Here is a 12,878-nt window from a genome sequence, read left to right as displayed (position 1 = left end):
CAGTGGTTCTTTGTGCTGATAGCCATTGCTGTGCTGTGCTGTGCTGTGCCACTAAAGTCACCCTGTTTCCTGATGTTACCATTGCACATTCCAGTCCTGTCCTTAGACCAGTGAATTTCCAGAGGCCCCAGCTGGAACACTGTGCCAGTCTATGGGCTTAATTTTCCTTAGAAACATTTGTGTTCATATTTCAGATTACAGTGGCTAAAAAGTGGAGGGACCATCCAGGGCAAGATTCTAAGCCAACCTGTCAAGCAGGAGCCAGATCCTGTTCTGTCAGTCCTGCAAGGATACCACAGAGCTGAGAGAGGACACCCTAAAGAAAGTGGGGGAGTCTATGTGAAGTTGTACACGTTGATGTTGACTGTGACCTGTTCTTCTCCTTGTAGAAACTGTACAGAAAAGAAATCAAGCCGCCTTTCAAGCCCGCAGTGGGACGACCAGAAGACACCTTTCATTTTGATCCAGAGTTCACATCTCGAACCCCCACAGGTTAGTAAGGTGGCACATGGTAATATAACTTTTCAGTTAGTAAGTTCATTCTTCCTTTCACTTACTGTTTCAATGGGGTCTTAAAGTCAGATCACCTGTGGGGTTACAGGGTTTGGCAACATCCAGCAAGAAGCAAAGATTGCTTTGCACTTCCAAGAGAAGAAGCCCATAAGCATTTCACCAGTTTCACATTAATTTGTCTCCAGGAAGCACAGATTTCACATTTTTAAAAGGAAAAGTAACTGTTGATTTGCTATTTTATTCCTCACCATTGCTTACACTAGCTGAATTAAACTATTTAAAATTACCTCAGCTTCAAAGAACTTTGCATCTCTACAAGTCAGTATATAATTATATATTTCATAGGTGTTTTATTTAATTATGAAACCCCATAGACTATGAACTATTGGAAGTTAGTATGTGGTTAACAGCAATGAAGAATCATCAAGTTCTCAGATCAGCAGAGTTACGGTTATGCCAACAGGAAATTTGCCCCACAATATTTAGAAAGTGCTTGCAGTGAGAATGTTGTTCATGTAACTTCCATCTCCTAATAGGAATATCACACTTTGTGCACTATATATGAAGGTGATTGTTGCACAAAACTCCATCTTTCCACTCTTTTAGTGGAAAGCAAGAATACCGGTAATGTCAGAGTGGTAATCCCACTTATATTTCCTCTTGCTAGATATGGATAAGTTACATTACATTTCCGCCTGTGATATTCCCGTGTAAAGAAGTATTTATTTATGCATTCTAAAATATAACAATTTAATTAGCTGTTGTTCGTAAAACACTTTGAAGATGGTAAGAACTGTAAATATCACATAGCATTGTAATAACCAAGTATAAGGTCTCAAGCTCCAACCTTCAAGTTGCCCCAGAAGTGTTGCAGTGAGAGTGAAAGACCATTACAAAAACACCTACATTATAGCACGTAAATCACAGCTGAGATTTCCTGTTGTTTTTGTTCAAACTGATCATGACCTACACCATTTTTTTCTTAAAACTAGCCCTAATGTCTATTCTAGGCCTGACCCAAACTTCCTTTCATGGAGTTTGAAATAACGGTATCTACTCTAAATCTTTTATCAATTGGTTCCTAGTTTTTTTCTGGCAAGGACATGCTGACTTATGCAAACTCTAAAAATATTACACTCTGGTTTATACGTGTCCAACTGGAACATCCACCTGTCTCCAGTATATGTTGGTCATGTTCTGATGTTCCTATCCCACTGCATGGAAGCAAATGATATTTGGATACCAGACATTTCCATCCTCTGATTTTTAGCTTTCATTTAGATTTCAGAGGAACTAATTTCTCTGAAATATTGGAGACTGCAAATCAGTCTGATCTGGAGAGAAGTGCAGTCTCTGGTGCTGCTTTGGGAAGTCTCACTGACTTGCAGAGAAGCATTAAGAATTTGGATTGCTTTGGTAGTTCACACTTCATTGTTTGTACTGATGCCTGGGGCTATATTTTACACTCTGCATGTTACTACTGTTGCTTAATTCAGTTTGATATGTCGTACAGATTCTGACAAGGAAGTTTGGTCTTGAGGCAGTGGCTGGGGTGGGCAGATGGCCTCACTCAGTTCTGCTTTGGGCTACTGTGGAAAGTGGCCTGAGAATCAAACCATGTCATTTCAAAATAGGCGTAATTGAAAGTGTGAACGCCTTTACACTTCTAGAATGATGGAAAAGCCCTTGCAAACTAGCAGGATATTTTGCAGACCCTGACTGTTGACTGGTTGGGTCAACCAGAAGAGGTAAAGAATCACAAAAGTGTGTAATACTGGCTCATATTGCCAGTGGAATAGAACAAGAACCCTTTTTATTTTGTGTTTTTTCTATCCTGACATAGACCCCAAACAAATAAACCATGTTTGGGGTCTGAGATACCCAGATGGAAAGCACTGTAGTAATTCCTGCTTCATGATCATGCAGTTGTGTTTTAATGAAGCTGTCAGAAAGATACTACCAAGGAGGGGGTACAGATACATATTGCACTCTGTCTTAAAGAATGAGTTCTCCTGCCTGAAAGCAAGTTTATGTCAAAGTTTTGGATCCAGTAACTTGCCAGTCCAGTGATTTTCTGTACCTCAGAAAGTTTATTTGCCCTTGAGGTTGAAACAGCTTTCTCTGGATTTCTAACCTCAGATCAAAGTGTGCCAAAGATGTGGTTTCTGACACTGAAAGTTCATCTCTATGGGTATAGTTTCACATCACTTTTTTTCAGAGATTTTTCCAAGTCAAAGTTGCTTTTTCTGGCCACTAACTTCCTGAATTCACCACTGTGAACGCACATCTCATTTGTGGTGACTCACCTCCTCACAGGGAGCAGAAGACTGAAGAAATCTAGGTTAGAAATAATGATTTGAACAAGGATCAAACCAAGATTATTTTTGTGATCCGACTTAGATTTCAGTCCACAAATGCTTGTACTGTTGTAATTGATGGGCCAGCATGCTGTAACCGGCAGGGATATTTTAGACTGGCTTTACTGCTGAGAAAAAGATAAGTAAAATTGCACCTGAAGTATCTAAATATCCTCCTCTGTAAATAAAATAATAATGTTTGCTAACCCCAGTGAAGCATGATGAAGGAAATTACTTAAGATTTATGAAGCCTTTGAAAACCCTTACACTTAGATGCTCTGGTGGAACAAAGCATTGTGACTTTCACAGGGAGAAAGATAACCATTATACAAGATTTAGCTTTTCAACTTTGTCTTGGTAAATCACATGTCGCACTGGAGGAAATGTGAAGGGAAGGGAAGATATAAAAACAACTCCCCCCCAAAAAAATAAAAGTCAGCAAATTTTAGTACCATAGGTTTTATAATACCCAGCCAGTTAGCAAGGAATGGTTTCCAAAGTGACTCTTCTTGCTTATGAAAATACCTGGGATAAAACATATACTGGGCAGAAAGATCTCTTTAAAGCTTTTCAGAATTTTAAGTGAAGCACAGCTCTTCTCTTCTTGCTTTGTCATACTGTTTCCTTCACTGTGGAGTGGTGTGGATACTAGGAACTGCTCTCTGGTTATTTCATTCCAAAGGTAGAATAATTCAGGTTTTTCTGAACTCCAGCCATTCCTCCCCTGGTTTTGCCATGTCAGGGGAAGGGATGGGAAGAAAATCTCCGTGACGCTTAGTTAAAACAATCCTAGTTGTTTTGTTCACCTGAGGACAAGTGAACCAGTGTCTTCCCTGGAGTAGGTTCCAGCTCCTAAAGCTGTTCCCTATAAGAAGGTCCCTATAAGGCCACAAACCACCACTACTAGAGTACTGTGCTTTAACACTTCCTTGTGTCTTCTCTACATTCTCCTAACTCACACAACATGCTACTAGCTTTTGTAGTGTCTGTAGTCAAGTTGTGCTGCAGAGGACAGATATAACAGCCTGCAGCTTTTTTCCACCCCCTGGAGAACCTCTACTAAGTCAAAAGATGCCCTGGCTTGAGTCTTCTGTCTCTCTCTCCTAGCCTCACTGCCTTGTACCTTTTCTGTATGTGTGGACTCTTGGCAGTACTTTGCATAAGAATGAACGTGCACTTTGAAAAAAAAGTCTGTATCCAAGAGGAAAAATCCTTGCAAACAATATTCCTGCATTGTTCAAATACAGAGGAAAGGAATGGAGAAGGCACACCAAAGCCTTGATATGGAGGTGAATTATATTCACATGTATTTGCCAGTTTGTCAGGATCTGCTACTGACTGGTGGGTGCGGTGCTATTCCTGCTGTTCCTTCCTGCAGCTCATGAGGCCATTTTCTTCCTTCTCCTACAGATTCCCCAGGTGTTCCTCCAAGTGCCAATGCTCATCATCTTTTCAGAGGGTTCAGCTTTGTTGCCTCCAACTTGGTGCAGGAGCCTGCACAGCAAGATGTGCACAAAATCACTGTTCACCCAATTGTGCAGGTACTGATGCTGACATTACACTTCACATCTGATGGGCAGATATATATGTGCGTAGTGTATTTAAACGGACTCAACATTATCACTGGTATTTCACAGATATCTAGTGTAGGTAGGAAGTGTTTACATGCAGTGTGTAGGGGGTGGAAAATCAGAATTTTTCCCCAATGGCTTTTATTCATAAGTTCACGTTCCCCACAACCTTTGCAAAGAAAATAAGAACTGCACTTTATCACAACTTAAATGAAAAGTACTTTTGAATACCGAAAATATTATTCCAGTTATGCATGCAGGGCAAGTATAATGAAGTGTTGTTTTTTCACTGAATGCATGTCATTCCCAGCAGTTTTGTCTTGGATTATATGACGCTGTATTGGCAAAGGGGTTTAATGAACTGCTGCTGTAGGTTCCCACAGACACAAGCTCCTGGGTGTAAGAGGCTACCGTACTCCTGTTGCTATTTCACAAAAGGCTGGGTGTACTCACCTAAAGCAGGGTGGCTTGATGGGGGAAAGACTTGCCAGACGCTTGGTGCTTTGCTGCCATTCCCGTACAACATGCTGTACAGTTGTTGTAATTTAAATGAGAAATAAATTGCTACAAAAGGCTCAATGCATCGGATGGTAAGTGAATAGGGAAAAGAACTGTGCTGCTTAAATATGCAGCAAATTTTCTCACTGGGAAAAAGTTTCTCTCCTACCCACAACCAGAGGTGTACATGCCTCAAGGGGAGAACCCTGTCTGTGGTTTTCATCCCTATTTTAATAATTTACAGCGGACTATGTTATATTCTTAAAGATGCTATTATGCAACAGTAAGTGAAATGTTAACCAAGCAATTACATACCAGAAATGTTATACATATTCCTGTGATTTGCTTTGTAAAAATGTATTGAATGTTAACATACGCATGTCTTATAATGTAGCAGGTTCTGTGTGGACTTTGCTAGCAAGGTTACATATTTAGACAGAGTATTATAAGGGATTTTTAGAGCTGCTGGTCATCCAGTCCTGGGACGGAATTTGCAGCAAAGCCTTAGGTTTGGGTTTCACCATTTAACCAATCCACCTGCCTAGACATTTTCCAAAGGGCATATGAATTAATAGCGTAAAATCATAACCTCTCACACAAAATCCATAATTAAACATATTCTGGAAAAGACCTCTCATTGTCTGGAGGCACCCCCCATATGTGGGGTATCTCTTTTGAAGACTATGAAACCACTAGTATCTTATTAGTCTTCTGCCCTCAGTAGTTAGAAATAAATTTATATTATCAAGACATGGGTTTTTCAGGAGATTTGGGCCCACAGTTTCCTTTGAATTTCTAATAGATGTTGATTTTCTTCATTCCACTGCAGTTTTGCCATTACTCCTACATGGACAACTCCATCTTGTAGACTATGAAAAGGTAAAAAGGGAGAAGACACTCTTACTTGTTTAAGTAAAGAGCTTCAGAATTTTTTAACTGGACTTAGAAAAACTGCTAAGGACAAGAGATATCTGTGAAGGAGATGAGAGCAAGCAACTCCTTTAAGAGGAGGCTAATCCTTACTTTTACATACACATGTTCTGATTACCTTGTTTCTTTTGTCATTCCCTGTAGCAGTTACATGGGAACAACATTCACTTTACAGATGGATACGAGATCAAGGAAGACATAGGAATTGGCTCCTATTCAGTGTGCAAGAGATGTGTTCATAAAGCTACAGAGACAGAGTTTGCAGTGAAGGTAAGAAAGCCTCTGGTAGATGCCAGAAATTGGCTGAGACTGCTCTGCCAGCCTGGGCACCGGTGTAGTCAGTGGATTTTTGTTGGCTGATTTCTTGTTGGCAGGTGTTGCTTCATTTTTTTTCTCTTTTGTAAGACAATGGGTTTTATGATAAACTTATAATATTTCTCACACTTCAATCTCATCAAGTAAAATTCCTGGATGGAAAAAACCTTTGCAGTCTTGCATGGTTAATCACTGTTAATCACTTCAGCCATGGTCCTTGCTAACTGGGTAAGATTTTTAACAGCTCCTACATTACATCATTGTAAATAAACAAAATAACATGTAAAACCATTGCAAAATTGAAATATCATGTATTCTACTTTCTCAAGTTGTTTAGATCTGGCATTTTTTATTGTAATCAGACAGATTTGTCAGTGAAAACCATGATCACCTACAGAAACTCAGATTTCTTTTTGTCTGCTTGACATTCAAAACCAACATTTTATCCAAAGGAGCAAAAGTCAGTCTTCTGCAGAGATTTAAAATATTGATTTAGTTGGATGTTAAAGACAAGTCAGAGTTTTAAACATGCTATTTTCTTTAAGAAAATGTGTAGCAATTAAAACATTCATGTTAGAAAAGTATTTAATGTTTTTGTTCTTATACCAAAACGACACAAGTTTAGATTAAATGAGGAATTATTATAATGATTTTGAAAAGACAGGGACAGTTAAGTCAGATCCTTTCATTCTGTGGCATCTCTTGGGAACAGGTTGCAGTACATAGAGAAATGTCTTTACCAATCATGCAGTAAATAAGAGGATCTGGCTAATTGCCACTCTACTTTTCTCATTTTAAAATTTTAGAAAAAATATGTAAACTTTACTAATAAATAAGATTGTGTCTGCTATTAAATAAGATGATGAGAGCTTAGGGAAGTGATCCAAACTGCAATTCATGAGATAAATGAACTCCAGGTAGTAAATAGAATAATATCAAACATTTTATTCAGTCTTATTTTCCATTACTGGACTGATGACAATGCAGTAGCCATGAAAATCCATTAAACTTTTGGTGTTTCCCCATGGTGGCCACAAAAATCTGGAAACCTGAAATGACAATCTGTTGCTGCCACTGTTCAAATAATGGTTGATTTTTCTAGGCTACACCATAATTAGGAGCACGGACCTACCAGCAGGTCTGTGGGCTTGCATGTGATTGTGCTAATATTTTCATTTCATATTAATGGAAAATTTGGAGTTTTCCAGGGTCCAGGTTATTTGTCAACAGATGGCATTACGTTGTAGTAGGTATAGTAGTATTAATTCTGTATAATTACATTGCATCTGTGGTGAACAAAATGTATGCTAAATTAAAGTAATAACTTTACTATTTTATTTATGTCAAGTATTGCTGACAGTTTTATCAGTGTAAATACAGCCAGCGAGAAACCAAAACAGAAGAACCTCAGTACTCAAAGATATCTGTGCCTGAATCTGAACTGCCTGAACACCAGTGGGTGTTTAGAGAACTTCAGAGGATCCAGAGCAAACTCAACACATGTAGACACTCAAAACTGCAGAAAAGTTCAACACTATAATTGCTAGGTTTATGGTCTTTCCCATTTTTAATATTTCCTCTTTTTATTCCTTTCTTCTACTCATGAAAATTCTCTTCTTGTCACGTCAGTATGTCTTGATTTTGACTGCCAGTGTAGGCAACACATGCAGCACCTCAGTTTCTGTCACAGTGTGAGTAAAATGTGTAGCAGATTTGGGGTTGGAGACACTTGGTGGGTTTCTGTTTGTACTGTCTTTCAAGCACATTTAGTGCTGCCTCTTTAATTATTACTCCTACCAATATATTAATTTTACTTTTCTTTCAATGTTATTTTAATTTCATAATAAGATTATATCATTTTGTTATCAGGGTAGCTCACTTTCAAAAAAATTGCACAATGCCACCCATTTCCAGTAATTGGATAGTACAGAAATTGCAACTGATATTATCATAATTATATATCAGTCCCTTTTGACATGCATTCTTTAACTGTCTCTATAAAAATCACTGTAATTAGGCTCTTTTGATTTCTGTCAGTAAGTATAATTTTCTCAGTGCTCTCTAGTACATAGCATTCACAGGAAGAAGTATCTGCAGTGATTGTGTGATAGGCAGCAGCCCCACTTGCCTTGCACCACCTCATTAAAAGCTCCTTCTTTCAGATGAACTGACAACACATCAGAGAACATCATCCTGTCTCCCCAGGGCAAGCTGGTGATAGGAAAAAAGTTAAGGAAATTATGTGGTGGCATCACTGCAGGAAGACACACATCATGTCACTGTGTAAATAAATAATCCTTCCATGGAGACTCCACTCACCTTGTTTACTATTGCTGTGTGGTGCCATACTGAGGCAGCAGAGTACCTAGCCAGAGTAACTTGAGTCAGAGCTACAGTCAGAAAATCCACTCAGGAAAATGAAACTTTTCCTAGGCCAGAAGCAGAATATATTTATTAAACTGCAAAACATTTCAGCCCTTTTCCTTTTGCTGGCCAGCCGCTACTAATTGGGGGATATCTTGTAGAGATACTAGATGTCTAGCAGTGCAAAGAAGTTCTTTGCTGGTGTTGTAAAAGCACTTGAACAGATCTGGAATTTCACTCGTTTAAGAGTTCATTTTGATTAGACACATCACTCACTGAGATGCTTTTGGAATTTCCCCTGGACACCTCTCTGCACCTATAGGCAGCTGTGCTTCCTATGTAAATCCAATCATTGAGCCTGCAGAAGAAGAGAGTTTTCTTGCAACCTATTCCCTCTTCTTCCATGCCATCTGTAAAAAATGAAATGCTAATAATAAACTCTAAACCTGTTTTAGACATGCCCTTGGGTTCCTAACTGCAGTGTTTCAAAATTCAGACTTACATCTCCATTTCTGAGAGCATTTCAACACCATGCAACAGAAAACTGTGTAGACAGCCAAATTTCCTGCAAACTGAGTCTACCCTGAAACTAGTAGCCACCTACCTGGTCAGTGCAGGTAGATGTTGGTTTAGCAAGTCTGTGTATCATATTCTACTGCTCTGAGGGTTTCTTTCCATCTCATTCCCAAGTGAAAAAAGTATAAAGTTATGAAATACAAGTACATATATTGTTCATTCTTCTGAATTACAGAATCACAATATATTCTGAGTTGGATGCTGGTAGAAAGAAGAGATATGGGGAAAAAAAGAGTTTCTCCTTTGATGGACCTCTAATGTGTTTCAAATTCTTCTGCTATAATATTGATCATTCTGACTGAAAAAGGCCTAATGATTTTTAATAAGAAAGGGAATATTAATAGTTACAAGCTTCACATGGGTGTAAATGTAACAGTGAGGTCAGAAGCAAAGGAAAATCAGATCAAACTACTTCAGCCACATCAGTATCTAGAGAAAATAAGTCAATTAAGTAAAAGAATGATGCTAGAGGAGATGAGAGGGGTTTCTGTGGGTGGAAGAAAGTTTGCAATGGAAGCCTAAACAGATTAAGAGTTCTCATTTGGAGTTCAGAGTTCTTGGTGAATCAGATTTTTCAAAACCTGCCAGAGATTTGATGCAATTAGCATATCCCAGATGTTTTTCTTTACTTAAAACCATTGCACAGTTTTCAAGCTTGGAGCACTAGTGAAACTTTCAAGCTGAATTTTTAGATGTGCTTCTTACTGATGCCAGATTAAGTAAAGTTGAAAAGGACTTGATTGCATCTTCCTTTTTCTAAGGATTTATCTATTTAGATTGACTCCTTACCCCCAGGAGGGATTACTGGTGGATAATAGCCAAGTAGAAACTGCTCCTGCTGTGGACTTTTCTGCCCCCAAACCAGTAACTACCCCAGCCCAGACACTGCAGAGGTGTGTGGTTTAAGTGCCAGATTCAACACCTTGATGTCAACCATCTTCTTCTCCAGGTCACAAGAATGTCTAACTGATTAAGTCTTGTGGATTTTTAGTCCCTCTATGCTGCTAGAGCCAGGGCGAACAACTAGGTAAAAGCACAGGGTATGCATTTTTCCCTCCTTTGAAGAAGAAAAACATAGATATAGTCCCTATTGAAAAGTCCAATTTTGCAATGCCAACATTACAGTGGAATTTGGATGTCAAAACAAATGTGAATTTCATTACTTTTTCCTATCTTTGTAACGTACTAACCAGCTGTTAGGCTCCAAATGTTCCAGAGTTGTGAGCAAAGCCAAAGTTTGCAGTCAATGTCTGCCACTGGGGTACAAGTTAGTGTATGCTAGAGTCCTAATAAGTCCTACAGTTCCTATATATTTCTGGTAATTACCAAGCACTGAAAGCACATCTATCTAGCATGTTTTGTATAGGCAGACTGGAGAGATGATACATTTTAATTAGCTACAAAAATACAATACTGATGTTAAAATACTACCAATAAATAGAAATCAGTACCTTATGAGAGCTGGTTTAGTAGGCCTGTGCAATCAAACTTGTTGTATACCTCTATTTATTTACTAATAACAGTGAGTGACGTAGTCAGCAAAACTCATATAAATTCCAGAGTTGTTTCATAATTTCTTTGAACTTTATTTTCCTCTTCCATTGGTGCTTCACAGTTATGGTTTGGTTGTTTCTAGGTGGTTATCCTAAGTAAATAAAATTGCACGCTAACGTGAAGACAGGAGCTTACACAGTAGTATTTAGTGGCTCTACAACATTTTCGCCTTATCAAATTATCTATGAAGAGCATGTCTTTTGCCTCTGAACATCATACCAATGATTCTGAAAGATACTTTCCAATATTTTTTGAGAAAATATCTCTGACTGCAGTCTCTCCAAAAGGTTTGATTCCTATTTTATTTCCTGAATGATATGTAATGAAGCTGTTCAGTGTACTCAATAATTCATAGGATGGAAATACAAATATTTGAATACCAGTATCAGACAAAGATTTCATAAATACATTCCTAGTGTAGTTAAAGTTTCATTAATAAAATTAAAAAGCAAACCCTATAGATTTCTCTCTTACTAACATTTCTGCATATAAGTAAGTGAGTTTTTCCTGTAGTACCTACTAAACCCTGTGGGACTATGTGCATTTTTGGTATTCATGGTTTAAAACAGAATATAAACAAATTAGAGAAAATATATAGCAGAAAATATGCAAGAATTACAAGGCAAGCTCTATCTAGAGAGCTACAAATATGTATGACATAAGACAGACAATAGTCTGGTGGGACATAATCAAAATCTATAAATATCTCTAAGGTGATATAAATGATAGATGACAACCATTTGGCTGCTAAATACAAGACAGAATGTCTTGAAGCTAAAAAAGGGAATTTCAGAAAAGAAAAAAAGTCTGATTGTGAGAGCAGTTGGTAAAACAGACTCTTCAAGGACATGACTGAGATGTACTCCCCCCTCACAGGCGAAGAAATTCGGTTTGTCATATTAGTGGAAATGTAGCCTTACAAATGCAGGGTCAGAGGTACAAGACCCCTTCTTACCTTGATAAACTACTGACAACACCTAGCATGTTCTACTCAAAATTTGGTTTATAAAGCTGGGCATCAGGAAATACTGTGGCCCCGACACTTCAGTAAAAAATGTTTTTGACTGTCTGAAGCATACTCAAGTTTCTTGGCAGTGTGGCACCAGATTCTGTAGGCTTTAGGGTGCCATGTAGGAAATACAGGCTTTTGAGGAAATTTAAGCACAAATCTGTGATATTCTTTGAACATCTGTAGGGTAGGCTGTCTTCTAGAGTGCTCTGAAATACCTGCATAACTTCAATGAGTATCACTTTTCTACTGGTTTGATTTGAGTGTGTTCAGATAGGAGTTGCACTTGATGATCCTGATGAGTCCCTTCCAACTCTGCATATTCTGTGATTTCTGCCAGATACTCTCCCCGTAGAAATAAGTCAGTTCTTCAAGGAGGCACTGCTCAAATACGCAGAGCCCAACAGCTTCAGAAAAGATAGGCCAATACAGAGTGCTGAGCTCTGCTTGAAAGACTTGGGAGAAGGCAGGGCAGAGAGGCAGGGGTGGCCTGAGCACTTCTCCGAGTAGCCAGCTTGTTTCTAGCAGCGAGAACCGTTGCTGGTTTTTGGGGTTAATGGGATCAAAGCACTGATTAAGTCTTAACAAAATAATCAGAAAGGGCAGATAGAAATACAGAAGTATGTGCAGGCCATGTCTTAGTCTCAGCTTCAAAGCAAATCTTAGATTGGCAGGGGTTGTACATCCCCTCTGGTGTAAGGATTCTTGCAGCCTCTTTCCCATTTGGTCACAAAGCTCACAGTGTCTCTCTCCATGGCATGGCTGAACCTCTGAAGAATGTAAAAATATGGTGTTTCTTTCTGCTAAGTAGATCTTTTCTGAGACCTAGGATCAGGCAGCAGTTTCTCTACAGCTTAATAATATCATGTTTCTCTTAGCTAGCTTGCTTGCCAAATACCTAAAGTATTTTGGACAAAACTTGGTCCTTCATGGCTCTGTTTCTCTTTTGGGGCCATTCAAACGATGTTTCTTGTATTTCTCTTCCATATTGATGTAATAATTTTCCCCTTTTATAAGTTCTGAATATGATACACTGGTTTCCGAAGCTTTTTGTAAAAGAAGATGGGAGTAGCACTGCAGTTATTTTATGGGCTGAAAACTCATCAGTCTGATCCAAGGATGTGTGCTGAGCAGAGCAGACTAAAACACAGTGTAGAGCCTTTCCCACCAAGCTATTCTGCCTCCAGAACT

General features: G+C 38.6%; 1 protein-coding gene across 4 annotated transcripts in view; it reads left to right on the top strand.

Annotated features, from left to right (window-relative positions):
- Positions 1-12,878, top strand: part of RPS6KA2 (ribosomal protein S6 kinase A2) — a 258,165-nt gene that overhangs the window by 220,900 nt on the left and 24,387 nt on the right. For all 4 annotated transcript variants that reach the window (XM_029961600.1, XM_029961603.1, XM_029961602.1 and 1 more), the window contains 3 exons: positions 390-492; positions 4,281-4,411; positions 6,014-6,139. In XM_029961600.1, coding sequence (XP_029817460.1) covers positions 390-492; positions 4,281-4,411; positions 6,014-6,139 — 360 coding nt within the window. The remainder of the gene's footprint in view (positions 1-389; positions 493-4,280; positions 4,412-6,013; positions 6,140-12,878) is intronic.

This window comes from Manacus vitellinus, unplaced genomic scaffold (genome assembly GCF_001715985.3).
Source record: "Manacus vitellinus isolate BGI_N305 unplaced genomic scaffold, ASM171598v3 scaffold_37_pilon, whole genome shotgun sequence".
NCBI lineage: Eukaryota > Metazoa > Chordata > Aves > Passeriformes > Pipridae > Manacus > Manacus vitellinus.
The sequence above is the reverse complement of the archived record's forward strand: the minus strand, read 5'-3'. Positions and strand labels throughout refer to the sequence as shown.